The 25,358-nt window shown below is 49.7% G+C and overlaps 1 protein-coding gene across 1 annotated transcript in view; it reads right to left on the bottom strand.

Moving 5' to 3' along the window:
* Nucleotides 1-22,403, bottom strand: part of LOC123745887 (protein APCDD1) — a 163,067-nt gene extending 140,664 nt beyond the window's left edge. The window contains exons 1-2 of the mRNA XM_045726998.2: nucleotides 21,473-22,403; nucleotides 13,178-13,334 (exon numbers count right to left, since the gene is read on the bottom strand). Of these exons, the coding sequence (XP_045582954.2) occupies nucleotides 13,178-13,334; nucleotides 21,473-21,500 (185 nt within the window). The 5' untranslated portion in view covers nucleotides 21,501-22,403. The remainder of the gene's footprint in view (nucleotides 1-13,177; nucleotides 13,335-21,472) is intronic.
* Between the last annotated feature and the right edge of the window lie 2,955 nt (nucleotides 22,404-25,358).

The following is a 25,358-nucleotide window of genomic DNA, read 5'->3' as shown; positions in this document are numbered from 1 at the left end:
TTGACAGTCACCACTGGCACTCCTTGACAGTCACCACTGGCACTCCTTGACAGTCACCACTGGCACTCCTTGACAGTCACCACTGGCACTCCTTGACGGTCAAAACTGGCACTCCTTGACAGTCACCACTGGCACTCCTTGACGGTCACCACTGGCACTCCTTGACGGTCACCACTGGCACTCCTTGACGGTCACCACTGGCACTCCTTGACGGTCACCACTGGCACTCCTTGACGGGTCGCCACTGGCACTCCTTGACGGTCACCACTGGCACTCCTTGACGGTCACCACTGGCACTCCTTGACGGGTCGCCACTGGCACTCCTTGACGGTCACCACTGGCACTCCTTGACGGTCACCACTGGCACTCCTTGACGGGTCGCCACTGGCACTCCTTGACGGTCACCACTGGCACTCCTTGACGGTCACCACTGGCATTCCTTGACAGTCACCACTGGCACTCCTTGACGGTCACCACTGGCACTCCTTGACGGGTCGCCACTGGCACTCCTTGACGGTCACCACTGGCACTCCTTGACGGGTCGCCACTGGCACTCCTTGACGGTCACCACTGGCACTCCTTGACGGTCACCACTGGCACTCCTTGACGGTCACCACTGGCACTCCTTGACGATCACCACTGGCACTCCTTGACGATCACCACTGGCACTCCTTGACGGTCACCACTGGCACTCCTTGACGGTCACCACTGGCACTCCTTGACGATCACCACTGGCACTCCTTGACGGTCACCACTGGCACTCCTTGACGGTCACCACTGGCACTCCTTGACGATCACCACTGGCACTCCTTGACGGTCACCACTGGCACTCCTTGACGGTCACCACTGGCACTCCTTGACGATCACCACTGGCACTCCTTGACGATCACCACTGGCACTCCTTGACGGTCACCACTGGCACTCCTTGACGATCCCCACTGGCACTCCTTGACGATCACCACTGGCACTCCTTGACGGTCACCACTGGCACTCCTTGACGGTCACCACTGGCACTCCTTGACGGTCACCACTGGCACTCCTTGACGGGACGCCACTGGCACTCCTTGATAGTCACCACTGGCACTCCTTGACGATCACCACTGGCACTCCTTGACGGTCACCACTGGCACTCCTTGACGATCACCACTGGCACTCCTTGACGATCCCCACTGGCACTCCTTGATAGTCACCACTGGCACTCCTTGACGATCACCACTGGCACTCCTTGACGGTCACCACTGGCACTCCTTGACGATCACCACTGGCACTCCTTGACGATCCCCACTGGCACTCCTTGATGATCCCCACTGGCACTCCTTGATAGTCACCACTGGCACTCCTTGACGATCACCACTGGCACTCCTTGACGATCACCACTGGCACTCCTTGACGATCACCACTGGCACTCCTTATGGGTCACCACTGGCACTCCTTGATAGTCACCACTGGCACTCCTTGACGATCACCACTGGCACTCCTTGATAGTCACCACTGGCACTCCTTGATAGTCACCACTGGCACTCCTTGACGATCACCACTGGCACTCCTTGACAGTCACCACTGGCACTCCTTGACGGTCAACACTGGCATTGTGCCGCCTCTCAGCAGAGTCGGTCGTCATACCTGCTGCAGAAGTCGACCCTTGCCTCCTCCACGACCAAACTTAAAACTGATATAATTCAAAATTCTGGCATCTCGCCGCCTCCCCGTGTGTATAACCAGACAAAACTGTGCGCCTTCCAGGCTGTGTACAAGTGGGAGTATGACTCTTATTAGGCGGGAGAGGAGTGTACCTTGCCGGCACATGTTACATCGTTCACAGAGACGTGTGTACTCGTCCAGAGGTGCCCGTCCAATGGCACTCGTCCAGCGGCGCCCTTCCAGCGGTGCCCGTCCAATGGCACTCGTCCAGCGGTGCCCGTCCAATGGCGCTCGCCCGAAAATGAAATTATTATGCGTTACCAGATGTTAACTGTCATTTTCTGACACTATTGGAACCAGTAAGCAGGAAGCCGTCGAGATGACCGGAGTCTGCCTCAACAAAGGCCTAGAGACAAGAAGTGTTTCTCCTCTTTATGCACGACTCAGCGGGAGTGTGATCAACGACACACCATCGTCATGCTCGAAACCAAAATGGTTCTTAGTGTTTGCGGTTGTTCGCTTGACCAGGAAGTTTCTCCACACATGGGAGGGCAACAACATAATGGTGAGGGGAAGAGTAGTGAATCATCTACATCTACCTGTAGAGTCAGGTAGAGGTAGAGTTAGTCAGTGTAGAGTGTAGACTCGTTCATAGCTGTGCGACGTGTTGCTAGCCGAGGTACTCCGGGCCACTTCACCACTAATAACATGACTTGCTCGATCAACTCGTTTGTGATGGATGATGTGGAATATAGCCGTTACTTCAGTCATTGATAAGCACTTTGTTATGTTAGGTTGACGAGGTGCAGCCTTGGGTATGGTCACTCAAGCCTCACATCTCTGAAATCAAAGACGTCGACCTTCCTCTCCAGCTTCAGGCACTGAATGCTTCTACCTCCTGAATGACCGCGCGACTCCCTGTCGTAACGGCTTGTGGCTGGTTGTTCCAGAGAACCAGTGAAGACTATGGCATGCTCTTGCTCGAGCAGTCCTCCTTACTGACAACACTCGCCATACTCACATGTGGCAAGACTGGAGAGTCCTCGATTCATACCTGCTAACCAGGGTGACTTGCCATGCATGGCGAGGTAGTTTGATACAGACAAGCTAGTTACAAACTAATTCATGTGTAATATGTGTGAATTACATATTGATATATGGAGAACTGGCATTGACAAATCGCCTTATCACAGTACTAACCAAGTTATATTTAGGGGTGTAGCTTCAGCTCCTGGCCCCAGCCACTCTCAGTACTCTAGTGTAGTTAACCTGTCATGCCTACTGTTGAATGCAAATACGGAGTGAGCTTGACCTCTCTCTCACCGCCATAACACTGAAATCTAAGTTACTAACGTCCCTGTTAACCAGGCAGGTGTTCACCTGTCACCTCCCCTGGTCCTGGACGACCTTAACGACAACTGGGAGACCCACGGCAGCTGATCAAGATGCCACAATAACAAACAAAACAAGGACTACCAAACCAAGCCACTGAAGATCAATCCTGGCCAGAAACCCCACAAAACATTTCCGCGGAGCAGCACACTGAAGCAGCGATGGGGCCTCCATTAATATTAGTCAGGCCCAAGACACGTCCGCTTGGATGAAGTCAGAAACATTTAATGTAGGGGGGGGAAATAGAGCCACTGAGAGAGGGTGACGTGGACGGTGTTGTAGACAACAACAACTGGAAATAATGAGAGCGCTCGACGGAGGTAAAGGAAAATAAGAAGGTGTGCCGTGGTTGAGAAAGCAGGTCAGCCAGCTACTGTGATTATCGCCACGATAGTGTCTCATACAGGCAAGGGGTAAACTTTATGGGCCGTTTATATGTTCAGTTTGTGTTATCTGATGGCTGCACCGCGGGTTTGATGGAGGGGGGTGGGGGATGAGGAGTGGGGGGGGGGTGGAGAGGAGGAGCGGGGAGGTTGGGGAGGAGGAGGGGATGGAGAGAGTGAGGGGAGGGGATAGAAGAGAGGGGGAACAGGCTGCCCGCTACCACCACCTGACCATCTATCCACCACTACCACCACCTGCCCACCACCACCACCTGCCCCCCCCCCACCTACCCACCACCTGCCCACCACCTGCCCACCACCTGCCCACCACCACCACCTGCCCCCCCCCCACCTACCCACCACCTGCCCACCACTGGACATGACCCAACAAATACAGTCTCCGGCCTGTAATCTCTGATGCTCCGGCCAATTTACATAATGTCAGGGAAACAAAATAATGATCATGTATTTATTCTAATTTGTGAGACAGTAACACAGGCTGTTCTCTCTCTCCTGGAGCTGGGGAGAGCTGCGTTACTGAGTGGTGTGTGTGTGTGTGTGTGTGTGTGTGTGTGTGTGTGTGTGTGTGTGTGTGTGTGTGTGTGTGTGTGTGTGTGTGTGTGTGTGTGTGTGTGTGTGTGTGTGTGTGTGTGTGTGTGTGTGTGTGTGTGTGTGTGTGTGTGTGTGTACACAAACACACTGGAAGAAGGCAAATATGGTACCAACTTTCAAGAGATGAGAGAGAGACCAGGCACTTAACTACAGACCAGCGTCACAGACAATCATCCCCTCCAAATTACATGAAAGAATAATCAGGTTAAGACGGGCATCATCCCTCATCAAGTGGAATGAGGCACCATCCATCATTTTTTTTTCATTAAACGGGATGATAAAACATCTCATCAACCGGAAAGAAGCATCCCTCAAACTAAGTGGTATGAGAGGCAGCATCCATCATCAAGTGGTATGAGAGGCAGCATACCTCATCAAACCGGGCGAGAGGCAGCATATCCGAATGCGGGGAGACGAGCAGCATCCACGGAGATGGATGAGACTTCTCTCACCCCTCATCAAACATGCCTCACCAAGCGGGATGAGAGGCAGCATCACTCATCTAGCGCCATAACAGAGCTGGTTGGAGGCGGGAGGAGAAACGTCCGGACATTGGACATAACTGACACACAATTGCCGCGTGCTAACAAATCCCGCCCTTAAATTGGCCAGACTCATGCTAAACTGGGAGGGGGGGGGCCTACGTGAGGAGGGAGAGGGAGGGGGGAGGGAGAGGGAGGGGATGATGGAGAGAAAGAGAAGCTGCCAGGCAAGTTATCATAGATACACAAACCAACATGTAGTTCTCAACTTTTAAAACCTTTATGTTTTACCAGACTTGGTACACGGACATTTATGCAAATACACTTGACTACATGAAGTCTGAAGAAGACTTAAGTTATGCACCATTGTGGTGGTGGACGTAAGAGCACCAGGCTACGATGACAGGTTAGGGGAGCTCACAACCATAATCTCAAGAGGAGACAAGAAAGGGAGGAGACGTGATCACTAAATGATAGATACTTAACCCACTACATTGTATATATTTGAAATAGATTTCTATCCCTGACAATGGTTAGACGGCAGATGAAATTGTATATGCTTAAGGGAATGAGAGATAATGGGGAAAGAATTAAATAAAAAAACAAATGAGAGAGAGACGTGAGAAGACGCCGCTGTGTCTTGCTGCGTGAACAGGTACACGGGACTTGCAACACAGGTGGTGGAAGCCACCTCCAGCCACAGTCTTAGGAGTAAACACAACGTAACACTAGAATGTCAAAAGATAAGAAAATATCTAGGATAAGGGAGCCAGAAGTGCTAGATCCTAAACCCGGAGACATTGATAAGTAAGCACTCACAAATATATATATGGCTACTTAACTTCAACCCAGACAAATGCAAGATAATAAGAGTTAGGTAGGGATAAACATCACCGCCATCCCCAACCTGGTTACAGGCTGGGGGGGGGGGGGGGGTAACGGTAATATTAAGCTCCTCACTACGACATATATATTGCTTCGAAAAATTGGACGTTTTGAAAAACAATTAGGCAAGTTCCTTTAGGAAGTGCGGGACCAGCTAGGATGTAATGGATATCCGCGGGCTGCCACAAGTAACAGCCTTCTAAATCAAGTAATCACATGTCAAACTCGGCCCCGAGCTTGGGGAGTAGAAGAACTCTCAGAACCCTCTGCAGGTGTACTCCAGGTGTACGTTAAGCAGCAGAACATAAACGTATCTTTTTTTAAACTTGTGTTTAAGAATGTCTTAGTGTGAGGGGCGGTGTGTGTGCATATGGAATGGGTCAGAGGGAGAGTGATTGATAAATCATTTCTCTGGCGCGATAAACACCGAGGCAATTTGCGCTGTATAAACAAATATTCCTCCAACCCTCAGTTTACAACTGGGGTCCGACTCCACTTATGAAGAGCCAGATGAGAACAGATTACGAGGCGACCAACACGTACCAAAGTGTCCAACACGATAATGGTGACTCACATTAAGTCAAATCCCCATTACAACAAATTTGGTGGCAGCGGTGGGATTCTAGAGACATTCTCAAGGCCTGACAACTGCCCAAACATCAGACCATCCATCACGTGGCCAAGCTATGCTTCGGTCCATGCCGTAAGGTTGTTACTTGACCCAGTCAACTGGCCTGATCTCACACCCCCAAGATGTGACCGCTGTTCATCTCACCACACCGCTGTTTCCACACAGTTTGAACTACAAACTTTTGGTCATTCACTCCGACTTTTATACTGGAAAGTCTTAGTTCTCTAGCTAAATATATGTCATTTAGGTCACAACAATATAGCTCCAGGATAATATAGATCCTGGCTGCTATAGCATTGGGACAATATAGCCCTGGGATAATATAGCCTCGGGATAATATAGACCTGGGATAATATAGCCCTAGGCTAATATAGAACTGGGCTATATAATAGAGACTATTATTTTAATTTGAAGGGGACAACAAACTGTGAAGCACAGGTCAACCTGCATACAGTAGTCAATGTGAGGTAGGCCGCCCGTTGATGTAAGGTAGGCCGCCCGTTGATGTAAGGTAGGCCGCCCGTTGATGTAAGGTAGACCGCCCGTTGATGTAAGGTAGGCCGCCCGTTGATGTAAGGTAGACCGCCCGTTGATGTAAGGTAGACCGCCCGTTGATGTAAGGTAGACCGCCCGTTGATGTAAGGTAGACCGCCCGTTGATGTAAGGTAGACCGCCCGTTGATGTAAGGTAGACCGCCCGTTGATGTAAGGTAGACCGCCCGTTGATGTAAGGTAGACCGCCCGTTGATGTAAGGTAGACCGCCCGTTGATGTGAGGTAGACCGCCCGTTGATGTAAGGTAGACCGCCCGTTGATGTGAGGTAGGCCGCCCGTTGATGTGAGGTAGGCCGACCGTTGATGTGAGGTAGACCGCCCGTTGATGTGAGGTAGACCGCCCGTTGATGTGAGGTAGGCCGACCGTTGATGTGAGGTAGGCCGCCCGTTGATGTGAGGTAGGCCGCCCGTTGATGTGAGGTAGGCCGACCGTTGATGTGAGGTAGGCCGCCCATTGATGTAAGGTAGGCCGCCCATTGATGTAAGGTAGGCCTACCATTGATGTAAGGTAGACCGACCATTGATGTAAGGTAGGCCGACCATTGATGTAAGGTAGACCAATGCTCTGTATAGAGTCTCTGCACGTTTACCAACCTCTATCTCCCCCACCAACATTAAATAACGCTCCCTGTCCTAGTAATTCAACCCGGTGAGATACGCCAAAAATATGATATTCTGGCGCGCGTGCGCGTGTGAGGACGCAAGGGAGCAAGATAATGCTATACACGTAAACCCTGGCTTATACCATCAAATAACACTAAATTCAGTTTGTAAATAATAATAATAATTGAGGTGTATACCAAAATCTGAGAAATGATTACAGACCAACACAATATATGCTGCTGCTGGAGTGCGGAGAGTTGCCATCTCCAAGACCTTGAGTAACTGTTTTACACCTGACAAAATAGTAAGAACTTCTTAACCTGACTGACTACAAACTCAGGTTACTGTTCGCCATATTCCTGGACCAACCCGGTCCACACCCGGACCCCTACTCGGTCCACACCCGGATCCTACTAGGTCCACACCCGGACCCGACTAGGTCCACACCCGGACCCTACTAGGTCCACACCCGGACCCTACTCGGTCCACACCCGGACCCCTACTTGGTCCATACCCGGACCCTACTCGGTCCACACCCGGACCCTACTCGGTCCACACCCGGACCCTACTAGGTCCACACCCGGACCCTACTAGGTCCACACCCGGACCCTACTCGGTCCACACCCGGACCCCTACTAGGTCCACACCCGGACCCTACTCGGTCCACACCCGGACCCCTACTAGGTCCACACCCGGACCCAACTAGGTCCACACCCGGACCCTACTCGGTCCACACCCGGACCCCTACTCGGTCCACACCCGGACCCAACTAGGTCCACACCCGGACCCTACTCGGTCCACACCCGGACCCTACTAGGTCCACACCCGGACCCTACTAGGTCCACACCCGGACCCTACTCGGTCCACACCCGGACCCCTACTCGGTCCACACCCGGACCCCTACTAGGTCCACACCCGGACCCTACTCGGTCCACACCCGGACCCTACTAGGTCCACACCCGGACCCCTACTCGGTCCACACCCGGACCCCTACTAGGTCCACACCCGGACCCTACTAGGTCCACACCCGGACCCTACTCGGTCCACACCCGGACCCTACTCGGTCCACACCCGGACCCCTACTAGGTCCACACCCGGACCCTACTCGGTCCACACCCGGACCCCTACTCGGTCCACACCCGGACCCCTACTAGGTCCACACCCGGACCCTACTCGGTCCACACCCGGACCCCTACTCGGTCCACACCCGGACCCCTACTCGGTCCACACCCGGACCCTACTCGGTCCACACCCGGACCCTACTCGGTCCACACCCGGACCCCTACTCGGTCCACACCCGGACCCCTACTCGGTCCACACCCGGACCCCTACTCGGTCCACACCCGGACCCCTACTCGGTCCACACCCGGACCCCTACTCGGTCCACACCCGGACCCCTACTCGGTCCACACCCGGATCCTACTCGGTCCACACCCGGACCCAACTAGGTCCACACCCGGACCCTACTAGGTCCACACCCGGACCCTACTCGGTCCACACCCGGACCCTACTCGGTCCACACCCGGACCCTACTCGGTCCACACCCGGACCCTACTCGGTCCACACCCGGACCCTACTCGGTCCATACCCGGACCCTACTCGGTCCATACCCGGACCCTACTCGGTCCACACCCGGACCCTACTCGGTCCACACCCGGACCCTACTCGGTCCATACCCGGACCCTACTAGGTCCACACCCGGACCCTACTCGGTCCACACCCGGACCCTACTAGGTCCACACCCGGACCCTACTCGGTCCACACCCGGACCCTACTCGGTCCACACCCGGACCCTACTCGGTCCATACCCGGACCCTACTCGGTCCACACCCGGACCCTACTCGGTCCACACCCGGACCCGACTCGGTCCACACCCGGACCCAAGTCCTGGCAACTGCCGAAGCCTCACTGGGAAGAGTGGTGGTGGTGGTGGTGGTGGTGGTGGTGGCAGCCATACCGCCAGGGAGAAAGATTGGCGAAAACTAGGAGCAAATATTTGGCTCCTGATGGACGGACACTTCCTACCCTCTCCCTCGGATATGTTGGGTAGTGATGTTGGGGAGATGGGTGTTGGGGAGGGGGGGGGAGGGGGCACCGCGGCGGGGCAGGCGGTTACCCACACTAACACCACAGGTCAACAAGACACCGCTCACCAACTGGCCACCTAGACTACAGCTCCCTGACCACCACACCGCTGCCTCAACACCCTCCAATTAAGCCGCAATAATTATCAAAATTAAAACAGGCGAGTGCGTGCGTGCGTGCGAGCAGGGGTGAGCGTGCGTATGCTGTGTGTTCCTCTCATCACTAACAGCACCTCAGTTACCAGCCTCGTACAGTAATTAGCTGCCCAGGTAAGCTGCCTTAATTAGCGCAAGGGTGTCGGTGGGCGTCATTTCCTGTCATATTTTACTAACGACACACCTGGTCATCCGGTCCACCTCACGCTTTTTGGCCGGGTTCGACTTTTTTCTGTGAAATACAAACACTGTTCTCGGATAATTGTGGCTTGTGGGAGGCACTTGGGCAGCCGCCACTATATTCACCATACAAGTAATTATACTCGGGTAAACCCTATATACTTATGATTATTTATTTATGACTAGGCGGAGTACCCGGCGGTGCCCGGGGTTCTCGTCCCCACACTCCTCTCAGAAACAAAAAAAAAATACTCTGCCCACTTATAATGAAACCTAGGTTGAGCTGTGGCTCTATCCCTTATACTAAAATAGTTTCATCTCGCCTACTATTCTCGTCCTATGCTCACCTGTCCACTCACCAATCATTGGACAGGTTCCGGCACCAGAGGACAGGTGTGCGAGCTGGCGAGTCTTGGAGGTGATGGGAGTCTTCTGCACATCATTCAAAACTGAGTAACCGGACCTTCCAAGGTTGTCAACACCCTCACACCTGTGGAGCACTCCCCAGGGGTGAGTGTACCCCAGGGTAGTGTTACCGGACCAGTCCTGTAGAAGATTTACCTCAACGACATCGTTGAGTCAACTCCAGAGGTTACTGCCTATGCAGAACATTGAACACTGTAGCAAGTGACAAGAAAGCCGCAAACCACATCAATGATATTACAACAGAAGCAGAACTTCATGCAAGTTAATCTATCAAAGACGAGCAGAAAATGTTGGGGCCAAAGTTTACCCTCTGCCCTGGAGCATGCCCCCCCCCCCTGCCCTATAGTGGGAGAACAGCAGGGGAGAGTGGCCAGGAGAGCGGAGTAAGGGCGGTGAAGCCAGGAGTGATATGAGGAGACCGCTCCATCAGGCGGTGAAGTGGCCGAGGTAAGGAGCCAGCCAGGAGTGATATCACCGCCCTGGCCACCTCTCTGCTGCCCCCCTACCCCCCCCCCCTCTTCATACCCCTCACACCCTCCCTCACCCACGCCTTCACTCTCCCCTCACACACTCACACCCTCCCTCACTCTCCACTACCGTGTCCACCACACTAACGCACCACACCACCAATAATACGCACATTTATCAGTAGACAAAAACCATCGCCACTTTACAAAATGTTCCTGGCTGGTGTAATAATTCACATTTACATCAAATATATTCTTAGACTTGCCCCTCCTCAACCCCCAGGCGTCACCCACACCCCTGACAACCAACACTGGGGAATAACCATTAACAGTAATTATGTTGTCACGCAATGGGTGTACTGGTGTCTACCGTCCCAGTGTCTACCGTCCCAGCAGGGTACGGGTCACGTGAGGCACTGGGACAGAGCCATGGCACCACACAGGTAAGACTCCTTCCTCCGTACACCCAGAAAACACCGCACTTCATAAACTGTTGACATAATGCTACAAAAGAAAACAAAACGGTACTACTTCACATGGCGAAAGCCGCCATCGCTGTAAAAATATATTTTTACATCTTCAATAATAAACAAATGATTTTAACAGAGCCACGCCGCTTCCTGCAGCACAGACAACGACGCCGGCACAGCGGCTCTATTGTGACCCTCTGTGTAAAGGGGCCAGGAGAGGCGACTGTTCACAGTGAGGACCCGGGAGGACCTCTTCTGTCAGGAGGGAAGACTGGGAGAGATTAAAGCCCTTGCGGGTCCTTGTTGGTGTCAATCATGGAATTAACGTGAGACTTGCTGGAATGTTCTGTATATCATTTATCCGCTCTGTGATCGACTACAATGCTCTACAGACAAAGACACAATGCTCTATGCTCTACAGACACTATACAGATCTAAAATCCATTGAAACTGCATAATTGAAGTGCTGCGAGTCATCCTTGGGGCTCTCCACAGTCCAGGAGTTAATATGAGAGCTGAGTTATGAGTGTCTCCCATAAGTGAGAACTGTTGACCATTAGCACAGTTCTCTGCGTCAACCATTGACAACATCTTGACAACACAATTTCAGTTAAGTTCTCTAATATCCTACATTTACCTGAGGGCCAAAGTAGAGGGAAATGTGATTATGTATTTTGGTTTTATATGATATGTAACTCTGATCTATGGAGTCTATGGAATAAATGGTCTCTGTCAGTAGAGTTGGTAAATGCACCAGGAGTATACCTGAAGTATACCTGTGGTATACTTCAGGTATACCTGAAGTAGTATACCTGAAGACCTTTCGAGGTCTACTTCCCAAGCCTCGCCCGATGCCAGACTCGACTTGTGATAACTTGGTCCAACAGGCTGTTACTTGGAGCGGTCCGAAGGCTGGCGTATCCACTACAACCCGGCTGGTCCGCCACTTCTTGTAGGAATGTTTCTAATTTTCTCTTGAATGCTGCCAGATTGTACCAGCATTTTTTTTGGTTTGTTTACGTTTGCTGTGAGGATAGTGAGCATGGAGTGAAAGTGGAGGAGAGTAAGGAGCAGTACTCAAGACGGACAGGCACAAGTGATCTGAAAAGTTTGAGCACAAAGGTGACATATCTGGAGTAGACTTGAAGCTTCTACTAATCCATGGTTTATCTTCCTGGCTGATGTTATTTGTACTTTGTTATGCTCACTCACTTAGGTCGCCTGACATCACCATTACCAGACCATCTACATGCAGGCGAGGAGTCACAATAACGTGGCTGAAGAATGTTGACCTAGACCACACACTAGAAGGTGAAGGTACGACGACGTTTCGGTCCGTCCTGGACCATTCTCAAGCCGATTGTGAGAATGGTCGACTTGAGAATGGTCCAGGACGGACCGAAACGTAGTCGTCCCTTCACCTTCTAGTGTGTGGTCTGGTCAACATTCTTCAGCCACGTTATTGTGACTCATCGCCTGCATCTCAAAGCATGATAGTGTTGACATGCTTGCAAAGACAGCCTGTCTCAGATCAATAATATAAATTAATATGGGTATTTCATTAGCTGTGACAAAGAATACTGAAACGAAATGTCTGATGAAAAACCTTCCTGACCTTAACAACTTTACAAAGACCTGAAGATTGTAGCATTAAACACTATGATGAACACCGCGAGGAGACATTTATATGTAGAACTAATAGAGCAATAACTCGGGAATGTGATGGTATGGTGGCCACACTACGCCTGTGATACAGGTATATCTCACACTTTTCTCAAACCTCAAGTGTGGAATACACCGTGTGTCAACTTTGTGAAAGAGAAAACATACATTCCCTTGAACATTACAATGTTGAATATCCCATATTGACTGACTGACAGGTCCTCCTGGGGCGAGACTGTTGAACTCTCTAACTTACCTGAATACTGGAACACTTGATACGTCGGACCTGTACCCAAGATTTACTATGTACTGCACCAATTATGTAATATATGTAGGGTGATAATAATTGAACTTGTAAAAGAACTTTAAAAAGCACTTTAATCACTCCTTGTGGTCGAGTGCTCAATAAGGCCACACCTCCAGAAGAGTACAGAGAAAAGACACACCTCCACAACTGCAGGTGTGGAGGCCACACCTCCAGAAGACTCAAGAGAGAAGACACACCTACACACCTGCAGAAGACACAACAACAAGAGGTGTTGAGACTTACCTGGAGGAGAGCCACTTGCCGCGGAGGTCGGGCGGCATGGGCGCGGAGAGCCGCGGGCGGTGGGCGGCGGCGTGGAGGAGGGCGGTGCAGGTGGGCAGGGCGGCGTCGGGCACCGCGTGGGTCACCAGGTGGGGCGCGCACCCGCCAGCCACCCACGCTGACCACATAACAACAACAATTAGATAAATCACAATACTAATAATTACTAGATATTATTTGTAATGTATCTACATGTATTGTACGTTACGTCTGTAGAGTGATGTAAACTTAACCTCAGTATTATTATTATTATTATTATTATTATTATTATTATTATTATTATTATTATTTTCTACCACTAGACGTGGCCAGATATTTACAATGCTAACCAGCATATATACATTTTCTTCTGTCCTCCATGGACAGGGTGAGAGATCTGTTAAACATATAGTTCAGGGATTTATTGAACAATCAACCACAGAAGGTGATTGTAGTGCTTTTAAAATGCTAAGCTAACCTACATACGTAAATACATAGATACACAGATTTACGTATGCCCTACATAAAGTGTTCGAAGCGTCATTAATGTGCATTTACAAAGGTGAAGTGTAATTCTGAATACGTGTGTAGTCACCAAGATCGGGAGCACACACACACACTCACACACACACACACACACACACACACACACACACACACACACACACACACACACACACACACACACACACACACACACACACACACACACACACGCACACACGCACACACACACACACACACACACACACACACACACACACACACACACACACACACACACACACACACACACACACACACACACACACACACACACACACACACACACACACACACACACACACACACACACACACACACACACACACTATAACTAACAGACTCGTCGCATCATGAGTTAGTATGTTGGCATTATATCTATTTTTAGCTTCTTTTTCATTTCTATCTCCAGGTGAGAACCTCACAGACCCGACCTATCCAGGGAGAAGATACATGTGGCAATGTACGTAATGAACCTCCACTATGAAGCACTCGCCAAAAACTAAAACAAAACGAGTGAAAACAAAACAGTTTTTAGAATAAGAGGTTTTTAGAGTCTGGAGGAGATGGACGGCGCTACAAGGGGAATAATTAAGGCACCACGAGCAGGTCTGATCAGCAGGTCAAGTACAATACCCGCAAGCTGAGCTGGGTTAAGATACCCCCAGGAGTCGTGGGGGGCATCTGGGGAGAGACTCCGGTGGTCACGACGTCCTCGGCACTACCATCCACGTGTAACATTAACTCCGCGTTGAATCAACGTTGATTGAACGTTTAATTAACTTTCCTGGTGGATAATGTGGCGACTGTGAATATAATATTGGTGGCTGGGCAGGCCATGACCAGGGGGGACCTGGGGGAGTGTGCCCCGGGGAGAGGCCGCCCCCGCCGCTGACGCAGGGGGGCAGGGGATGCCAGGCTTTAATAACTTTCCGGTAAAGGGCTCCTCACGCCCGCCGTCATTCATACACTCAGCTTAGTCACGCCGGCCGCCTCCTGCCCACGAATTAGTTAAAAGATGAGTTCCTCCATCCCCTCTATGTGCGCGCGTGAATGCGCGTGCATGTGCGTGACCTCGATTATCTGCGTACCCAACTAATACTGCCGGCAGGACAGGGCGTCTGCTCTTGGGCTCCGCCTTTTCAGCTGTGCCCGACAATATTTCAATCTCCTCCTCTAGCTCATTCCACTTCGTTTTGAGGACATATTTTCTGCGTCTACAGCTTCCACCCATGACCTCTTGAACGTCTTAATCCAGCCCGTCCTCCTAAGGTTTTCCAACGTCAAGAAAACCGGCTTACAAAAGTGGCCTTATCCTAACCTACCAGAGGACCCAAAACGGAACAGTACGTCACTTTCGCCAGCCGCTTCCATTTGCTAATGCGACAATTATAGGCCTTAAGTAAGTACGATCGAAAAGCGACGTTCTTTTTAAGAGGACAGGCTGTAAGAGGACAGGCTGTAAGAGGACAGGTTGCTTAACCATGATTCATTTTCACGAGAACGAGCTCAAGGGGCCAAGGTGGTAGCCTACTCAAACATATTCTAACGTTATTTTTAAAAAGACACGATAAGAAGTAATTATTACAAGAGAGCGCCAAGACAAGACGACTTAGCGCTCTCAACCTAGTGGTTATTGTTATAAATTAACAATAACCTGGTTAGACGATTTGGCGGGTCGTATTCCGGGGAAAATTAGGTTTAAGGACCTGCCCGAAACGCTATGAGTGCTGTACAAGAATGAAAGAACTCTTGTATATATAAATGAAAAATCTAATGAACAAAAATCTTTTTTAAAAACGTAATTAAAACAAACTCATCGTGACCACCTCATGGTGGCGAGGATGGGTTGTGGTTGACCGCAGCTTGGACGGGTCATGTCGCTACCCGTAAAGCTTCACGGTAAACAGACGAAGCTTCACTCTGCCCCAAGAACTTCACAATAAACAAGTGACAAACACCCTTGGTTGTGGCAGACGTGAGGGAGCAGCGGTGTCTCCTGGAGCAGCCCACCAACCTGGCCGCGGGGAGGCTGATCTCAGCGGAGCCACACAGGTACACTACAGGTAGGACGACTAGAGGTGATGATGTTCGGAAGGGAAGAACGTAGCCTTATGGACCAGGGACCAGAGTCACGAAGCAGTTACGCAAGCACTCACGAACGTGTACATCTTTCCTCAATCTTTGACGGCTTTGGTTACATTTATTAAACGGTTTACAAGCATGAAAAACTTCCCAATTAGCTGTTGTTATTGTTATAAACAGCCTCCTGGTGCTTCGGAGCTCATTAACTGTTTGATTATTGTAAACAAAGCCGCCAAAGATTGAGAAAAGATGTACAGGTTCGTAAGTGCTTGCGTAACTGCTGCGTGAATCTGGCCCCAGCTCACCGGTAGGGTGGTGAAGACCTGCTGAGAGCACCTGGTGAGTACCATCCCTCACCTTGTTTATATTCATCTTTTTGGTGGTGCTGGGGGGGGGGGTGAGTAAAGAAGATGGAGAGGTACAGGTGAAGACAAAAGTTAAGATATATGGAATATAGAGTGAGTTATGATAGCAGGTATGGCTCTCCGTCTTGCTGACACTGTGTGTGTGTGTGTGTGTGTGTACTCACACATCGTGTCAGGTGTGTGTGTGTGTGTGTGTACTAACCTAGTTGTGCTGAGCGGGGGTTGAGCTTTGGCTCCTCTCAACCGAACAACTGCTTGTAGTTTTTGTATGTTAGTTTTCCTTAAGGTATGTAAGGAATACTGGAGGATATTCAAGATGGGGCCGGACTAGAGCCTTAGGTAGGTGTAGCTGTGTGTTGGTACCGAGTCTTCGGAACCTTCAGTGCTTCCAAGGTTGTGTTTGCTTTGTTTAATATTACTTTTAATCTGACCTGTGGGATGAGGGGAGGGGGGTGGTCAAGGAGGGAGCCTGGTGGGTGAGGGGTGAGGGGGGAGGGGTGATGGGTGAGGGGTGATGGGTGAGGGGAGGGGGGGAGGGGCAGTGATCCAGGAGGTGTGTGCAGCCTCACGTTCTCCTCTCCTCATCGTCACTCCACTAGTCCTCATTCCTACAGTAATTGCGTTTCTGGGTTTAAAATAATTCCTTTAGCTGCACCCCCTTCCCTCCCCCCCTACTTCCCCCATCTACAAGTACACTATGGGACCCCCTCTCCCATCCCCCCCCGTTACCTTGACTGCTCAGACATATCCAGTGTGTGTAGAAGGTCAACATTCTTCACCCACGTTATTGTGACTCATCATCTGCATATATCTAGGCCTATGTTCCACCCCCCCCCGCACACACGGTAATGATCCTAAATGGACTTAGTAGTAATACAAGGCAGGAACAATACAAGCGGACGCCTGCCTCCCACCCGGCCGACGGGAGCCGGTCGGCCGAGCGGACAGCACACTGGTCTTGTGAACCTGTGGTCCTGGGTTCGATTCCGGGCGCCGGCGAGAAACAATGGGCAGAGTTTCTTTCACCCTATGCCCCTGTTACCTATCAGTAAAATAGGTACCTGGGTGTTAGTCAGCTGTCACGGGCTGCTTCCTAGGGGTGGAGGCCTGGTCGAGGACCGTGCCGCGGGGACACTAAAGCCCCGAAATCATCTCAAGATAACCTCAAGATAACCACCCTCCACACCACGCACATATGCGTAGTGTGTGTATTCACCTAGTTGTTCTTGCGGGGGTTGAGCCTTGCTCTTTCCGCCCGCCTCTCAATTGTCAATCAACTGTTTCTACTACTACTTTTTTTTTCTCCACCCCCCCCCCCCCCGGGAAGCAGCCCGTGACAGCTGACTAACTCCCAGGTACCTATTTACTGCTAGGTAACAGGGGCATTCAGGGTGAAAGAAACTTTGCCCATTTGTTTCTGCCTGGTGCGGAAATCGAACCCGCGCTACAGAATTACGAGTCCTGTGCGCTATCCACCAGGCTACCAGGCCCCGTCTTCCAGGCTACCTGTGTGTGTGTGTGTGTGTGTGTGTGTGTGTGTGTGTGTGTGTGTGTGTGTGTGTGTGTGTGTGTGTGTGTGTGTGTGTACGTGTGTGTACGTGTACACATATACCAGCAGCAGGTTTTCATTTAGACACGTTTCATTCACTATGCTGCATATTCGGGTTGACTATTTTCTTGTTTAGGGCTTCTATCCCTGTGACTAGTGCTCTTATAACTTAGGTTTAACTGGAAGAGGATTTCTCTAAATGTCTTATTTGTTCGAGGTTTATAAACGAATCAAAATTAACTGTAGAATGTATTACATTTATAATAATTTACACAACGTTTCGAACATACATGGTTCCTTCTCAAGTGATGAATGAGACTTTGGTTGACTGGTGAGGAGTAAGCCAGCCCAAGAGGTGGCACAGGCATGAGGGACTCTCATGCCTGTGTCCTCTAAGCCCTCAGGACTCGAAGCTCTTCGAGCCCTCATGCCTGAAGCCCGTAATGAGGAGATAAGAGGGAACATGTTGCATATTTATGTAATATGCGACATATTGTATATTACATAGAACCCTAGATGTGTAAGAAGATTGGAAATTCTCGAATCCCTTCACATAGAAGTCGAACCCACCTCGGGGAGTGAGGGACAAGATGGGTACCAACTCACCCCTTCCCCCCCCCCCCTCACCCCCCCTCACCCCACCGTCCCCCCCTCCCCTCCCCCCTCCCCCCCCCCTCACACAGCGAGGACTGACCATCCCAACATATGAGTGTTGCCACACATGCGGGTGACATGGAAGCCGGTTAATTGGGTGCTCCGGGACCATATACCTGGCCGCAGGTGACAGCCGGCACCACGGCGGTAGTGCTGGCCCGGGCCACCCATCATAGAACCCTTGATCGCCGCCCTCCTGCTCCACCTCCGGCGTCCTTCAACCCTCGCCGAATCTTCCAAGAATGCGGCATCCCGGAAGCCGCTGTTGGATTTAATAAAAGCTTAATGTGCCGCGGTGAGGCCGCAGCGAGGCCGCAGTGAGGCCGCAGCGAGGCCGCAGCGAGGCCGCAGTGAGGCCGCAGCGAGGCCGCAGCGAGGCCGCAGCGAGGCCGCAGCGAGGCCGCAGCGAGGCCGCGGCGAGGCCGCAGCGAGGCCGCAGCGAGGCCGCGGTGAGGCCGCAGCGAGGCCGCAGCGAGGCCAGCAAACACACTTCGCAACGAGAACGTTATTATTTTAACGAGGCAGGAACAGTGGAACAAGGTGATCAGGTCGATCAAGGGTTCTGTGATGGCTGGTCCGGGGCAAGAACTACCGCCGTCGACCCGGTGAGGAGTGGTGGTGGTGGCGGCGGGCAGGACGTCCCGCGCCTGCTGGGGGAGCCAGAGATCTTGCTGGTGTGTGTCAGCGCCACATTACAGTATTAATCAAACTAGTTACGAGAAAATGTATTATTAATGTGTACATGAAATAAAACAATTGAATTTGCTAAATTTATTTTTATGAATTGTGTTATTTATATATAATTATGATTACCGATACTGATTATATATATATATATACACTGATTATATATATATTATATATATATATATATATATATATATATATATATATATATATATATATATATATATATATATATATATATATATATATATATACAGCTGGCACCTTAAGCTGCTCCTGCTGCTGTTTAAGATTCAGATACCGGGAACAAAAAAAGTTCCAAGTAGCACGGGCTATGGCGAGCCCGTTGTGGACTTACCTGGCACAGGAGCGGGGCTGTGACTGGCGTCCCAGGGAAGGACTACACACTCACAGTATGATACTAGACAGGTGTCTCTGGTGTCCTTTCTTATTGCGGGCGCTCATGGTATGGTTGGCAGGTCTACGGCCTTTCGCTTTTCTGGTAACGGGGTCGAGACTCCAATGGTCCAAGTGAATGAAATATTACCCGCGTTACTGTGGTTATAATTATATATATATATATATATTGTTTATATATCTTACTTTCTATATATTATGAATATACCTTACTTTCTATATATTACGTATTATATTATTATTATAAAGAAATACTAAATACTAAAACCTTAAATATGAATACTTTTGTTATAATAAGTCAGTAATCAGTATAGAAACTCGAGATGAGAATTACTATTAAAACTGGCCCCATAGTGTACATATACATGCATCACACACCATCATGCACTGTAACATGCGCACCACACACACACACACACACACACACACACACACACACACACACACACACACACACACACACACACACACACACACACACACACACACACACACACACACACACACACACACACACACACACACACACACACACACACACACACACACACACACACACACACATACACACACACACACACACACAAGGACCAGCCTGGCCACACACGTGAGAACCCGATAATGTTAATTAGACACGAGCATCTATAATGGGCAACCGTCCGCTCTGTCGTGGCCTCAGATGTGATAAGATGAAATATACACCACCACTGGCACACACACCACTGGCACACTCCACCACTGGCACACACCACCACTGACACACTCCACCACTAACACGACACCACCACCGAGACGACACAGACACGACGGCAACACCGACACAACCCCACCGACACAACACCACTGACACGACACCACCGACACGACACCACCGACACAACACCACCGACACAACACCACCGACACGACACCACCGACACGACACCACCGACACGACACCACCGACACGACACCAACACCGACAAACTGGGCACCACTGAAACAACACCAGTGCACTCACCATCACCGACACAATAATGAGGTGTGCAATACACGTTGTTTGTGTTCTGCTGCTGATGCCGCCCTAAGCCTCCGTGGCAGGGAGATGAGCGCAGCACGGAGGGGGACCACACACACACACACACACACACACACACACACACACACACACACACACACACACACACACACACACACACACACACACACACACACACACACACACACACGCACGCACACACACACACACACGTGTCAGCCTCGCCACACACACACACACAAATATAGAATATTGATATGTTATGAAACAAAAGTTGCAGTAGCCGTATCTATCTCTTAGACAGGAAATTAATGGTGAAGGGACGCGCGCCTACTGACAGACAGACGGTGATATGTGGGTGTCTCCCATGGTAAACACAGGCGGGCCGGGAGGCTGGTGTTGACCTGGCCGGGCCAAGGGTCAAGGCGGCCCACAGCTGAACATGGCAGCGTTGTTACTGCCAGCGGCGGTAGTCTACTGTGCCCGTGATATTCCTCCCGGGAGCGGTACACGTGATCAAACAATCCCAGTATACCCATTATGGCTTTTATTTCCTTGTATACCCATTATGGCTCTCTCATCTCCCAGTATACCCATTATGGCTCTCTTATCTCCCGACGATATTTCTTATGGCTACGTCATGTGCGTTCGTGAGCGCGCGATCCTGGGAACGTCTTTATGCGTACGGGTTGTTATTGTATGGTTCGTGTGCTTGTATGGTGTACTGTGCATGCATGCTCACAATCAACGAATGGAATGAGAAATAAATTCCAAGCAGCCCGACAGGTTACAGCGACGCTATCAAACTACAAATTTTTTAAATTCGTGTATATTGTCAAGGTATAAATTGCAGGAGGTTAAGAGGCGAGGGTTTGAGGCGTGCGGCGCAGGCCTCCCGTGGGAGACGCGGCCGGGGAACACACCCGGGACCCACGTGCTCCTCACCGAGCCTCACTCACCTATGAGGACGACGGTGAGGTACCCCATGACGGCTGGGTGGTAGCGGGGGTGAGGGCCGACACTAGCAGGCGCTGACGGAGGGGTCTTCCTCTCACGGAGCACCGGCGCCTCGCAACTTGTGTCGTAGAGATGCCTTCACCTGCGCGTCTCTCACCACTGTTTCACAAGTGTTCCGTTCACCAGCAACACGACTGTCTGTCAACCACACGCTACCACAAGTTGAGTCGTTCCCACTACATCTTCCACCGTCTTGCCTGTCTTGGCCTCACTAGTCGCAGCTCTGTCTATACCTCTCGCCGTCACTCTCTGTGTTGGGCTGACTGTGGCGGCGGTGGGGTACTGTCTGCCAGCCTCGCCTGTCCCTACTGGTGGTGGTGCTGGTGTGTGGTGGGTGTTCTGCACCACGCCAAGTGGTTATCTTGTGAAAATTATTCCAATATTAACACAATTGTTAATATTCCAATATTAACAATTGTGTCAGATATGTAACAAATTACTTGTTAAGATTGCGTGTGAGGTGCGAGAAGTATGCAAGAGATCACATTCTAATGTGTGCATATGTAAGGTGAAGACTTGTAAGGTTAAACTTCAAAGGGAAGTTCAGAATGCACATAAACGACGTAATTATTACTGAAAAGTTAACTCGCTCATTCAGTGAACGATGTCAGCTAATTACTGAATGAGCCAACTGCAGTATACCACGACTGCTTAGCCTGGGAAAATCGCCAGCTCAAAGCAATAATTTTAATCAACACAAGTCATGGACAGTATTAAACTATGATCTGTCACTCTAAGGTCTATCCCCATTCCGGCGGGTAACTAAGGACCATCGCCTGGTACCGAGGACTTCCCCGTCACCACTCACAAATTCCTTCCCTCCTGTGACACACGGCCCCCGCAATAGACTGTCACAGCCCCGTGTTCACTAAATGACAAACACCGTACCACTGACTCCTTCCCACTTACTCAAGCGCTCCGCCAGATTCTGAGTAGATCCTGAGGCTCAACGGCTAGGCGGCGTCAGCTGCAGCCTCCCTTAGAACGTTTGCTCTCGCGCCGGAGCGAGTCGTTGGTGCGGCTGACCAATGGGAGAGGAGCGCGGGAGGAGTGAATGAGAGTGCCAACCTGGGCGGGAGAGTTGGATACACTCCGCGGGTATAGCACGCCACGTTTGACTTAACACATTACTCGCCTTTCTCTACACTTGGTAAACTTATGTACTGCATATGTGGGCGTTGAGTCACGGCTCTTGGGTCCCGCCTCTCAAATATTATTCGATTGATGCATTGGTTCCTTAATCGTATTTAAGCGTCCACGGCAGCGCTGTTATGTAAACAATGCAGCACTGTTATGTAAACAAGACAGCACTGTTATGTAAACAATGCAGCGCTGTTATGTAAACAAGGCAGCACTGTTATGTAAACAAGGCAGCGCTGTTATGTAAACAAGGCAGCGCTGTTAGGTAAACAAGGCAGCGCTGTTATGTAAACAATGCAGCACTGTTATGTAAACAATGCAGCGCTGTTATGTAAACAATGCAGCACTGTTATGTAAACAAGGCAGCGCTGTTATGTAAACAATGCAGCGCTGTTATGTAAACAATGCAGCGCTGTTATGTAAACAAGGCAGCGCTGTTAGGTAAACAATGCAGCGCTGTTATGTAAACAATGCAGCGCTGTTATGTAAACAAGGCAGCGCTGTTATGTAAACAAGGCAGCGCTGTTAGGTAAACAAGGCAGCGCTGTTAGGTAAACAAGGCAGCGCTGTTATGTAAACAATGCAGCGCTGTTAGGTAAACAATGCAGCGCTGTTATGTAAACAAGGCAGCGCTGTTAGGTAAACAATGCAGCGCTGTTATGTAAACAATGCAGCGCTGTTATGTAAACAAGGCAGCGCTGTTAGGTAAACAAGGCAGCGCTGTTAGGTAAACAATGCAGCGCTGTTATGTAAACAATGCAGCACTGTTATGTAAACAAGGCAGCGCTGTTATGTAAACAATGCAGCGCTGTTATGTAAACAATGCAGCGCTGTTATGTAAACAAGGCAGCGCTGTTAGGTAAACAAGGCAGCGCTGTTATGTAAACAAGGCAGCACTGTTATGTAAACAATGCAGCGCTGTTATGTAAACAAGGCAGCACTGTTATGTAAACAAGGCAGCGCTGTTATGTAAACAAGGCAGCGCTGTTAGGTAAACAAGGCAGCGCTGTTATGTAAACAATGCAGCGCTGTTAGGTAAACAAGGCAGCGCTGTTAGGTAAACAAGGCAGCGCTGTTATGTAAACAAGGCAGCGCTGTTATGTAAACAAGGCAGCGCTGTTATGTAAACAAGGCAGCGCTGTTATGTAAACAAGGCAGCGCTGTTATGTAAACAATGCAGCGCTGTTAGGTAAACAAGGCAGCGCTGTTATGTAAACAAGGCAGCGCTGTTATGTAAACAAGGCAGCGCTGTTAGGTAAACAAGGCAGCGCTGTTATGTAAACAAGGCAGCGCTGTTAGGTAAACAAGGCAGCGCTGTTATGTAAACAATGCAGCGCTGTTAGGTAAACAAGGCAGCGCTGTTATGTAAACAAGGCAGCGCTGTTATGTAAACAATGCAGCGCTGTTAGGTAAACAAGGCAGCGCTGTTATGTAAACAACGCAGCGCTGTTAGGTAAACAGGGCAGCGCTGTTAGGTAAACAAGACAGCGCTGTTAGGTAAACAAGGCAGCGGGATGGAGGCTCGACTCTCCCCTAGGGGTCCAAGTAAATATATATATATATATATATATATATATATATATATATATATATATATATATATATATATATATATATATATATATATATATATATATATATATATATATATTTTTTTTTTTTTTTTTTTTTAATATGATCGAAAGGGTAAGATTAATTATTCTAAAATGAATCTTCCCAATATTTCTTATGTTTTTCTTCATTGTCGAGGAAAGTTTAAAAATTAACTCTCCAAAGTTCATTTCCACACTTTAGTATGGTGTGACGCCTAATGATGTGTTTCGCAAAGCACTCCGTACATTTCCAAAGAGAACACCCACCGAGGGCGGGGCTGAAGGCCTCGTGGAGTACGTCAATGCCAGACTTCAACCAACAATTACTGATATCCGGCACAAGAATTTATATTAATTCAGAGAGACCCTCCGCTCTGTGTGGTGGTGTACCCTCTACTCTGTGTGTGGGCTTGTTCTATATAACCCGCTAATAATCACAGCCCGGTTGATCAGAATCTCTTTAGTGATGCCAAGTAAGTTCTCTTGAACGCCCAAATAGTTCGTCTAGTTATGTCACTCATATTTAGTGTTTAAATCCCGCGTGCCCTTAACGTTACTCAATTGTCACTTAAAAATACTTATTGCAAACTAACTTTTCAACGGGGGTATTCTGCACATCCTGCCATGCCTTCTGGTCTCGTGTGATGTTATCTCTGTGTGTGCAGGTTTGGGACCAGCCTCTCTAAATATTTTCCATTTGTAAATAATGATGAATCTCTCCCGCCTACGCTCTAGAGAATAGAGATTTAGGCATTTTAGTCGGTCCCAGCAATTTATGTGGTTTAGTGGGTGGATTGTAACAGTAAAGGATTTCTTCACGCTCTCCAGGTCAGCAATTTATCCAGCTTTGAAAGGGGCTGTTATTGTGCAACAGTATTCCACTCTAGAGAGCATTAGCGTCTTGAAAAGTATCATTGGTACGGCATCTCTAGTGTGAAAGATTCTTGTTATCCAACCTGTCATTTTTCTTGCAGTTGTGACGGCAATTTTATTGTGTTCTTTAAAAGGTAAGGTCTTCTGACATTACACCCAAATCCTTTTCCTTGCTTTTTCGTTCTTTGGTATGATTTGACTGCGTTTTGTACGTGGTTTCCGT

This window comes from Procambarus clarkii, chromosome 10, assembly GCF_040958095.1.
Source record: "Procambarus clarkii isolate CNS0578487 chromosome 10, FALCON_Pclarkii_2.0, whole genome shotgun sequence".
Classification (NCBI taxonomy): domain Eukaryota; kingdom Metazoa; phylum Arthropoda; class Malacostraca; order Decapoda; family Cambaridae; genus Procambarus; species Procambarus clarkii.
The sequence above is the reverse complement of the archived record's forward strand: the minus strand, read 5'-3'. Positions and strand labels throughout refer to the sequence as shown.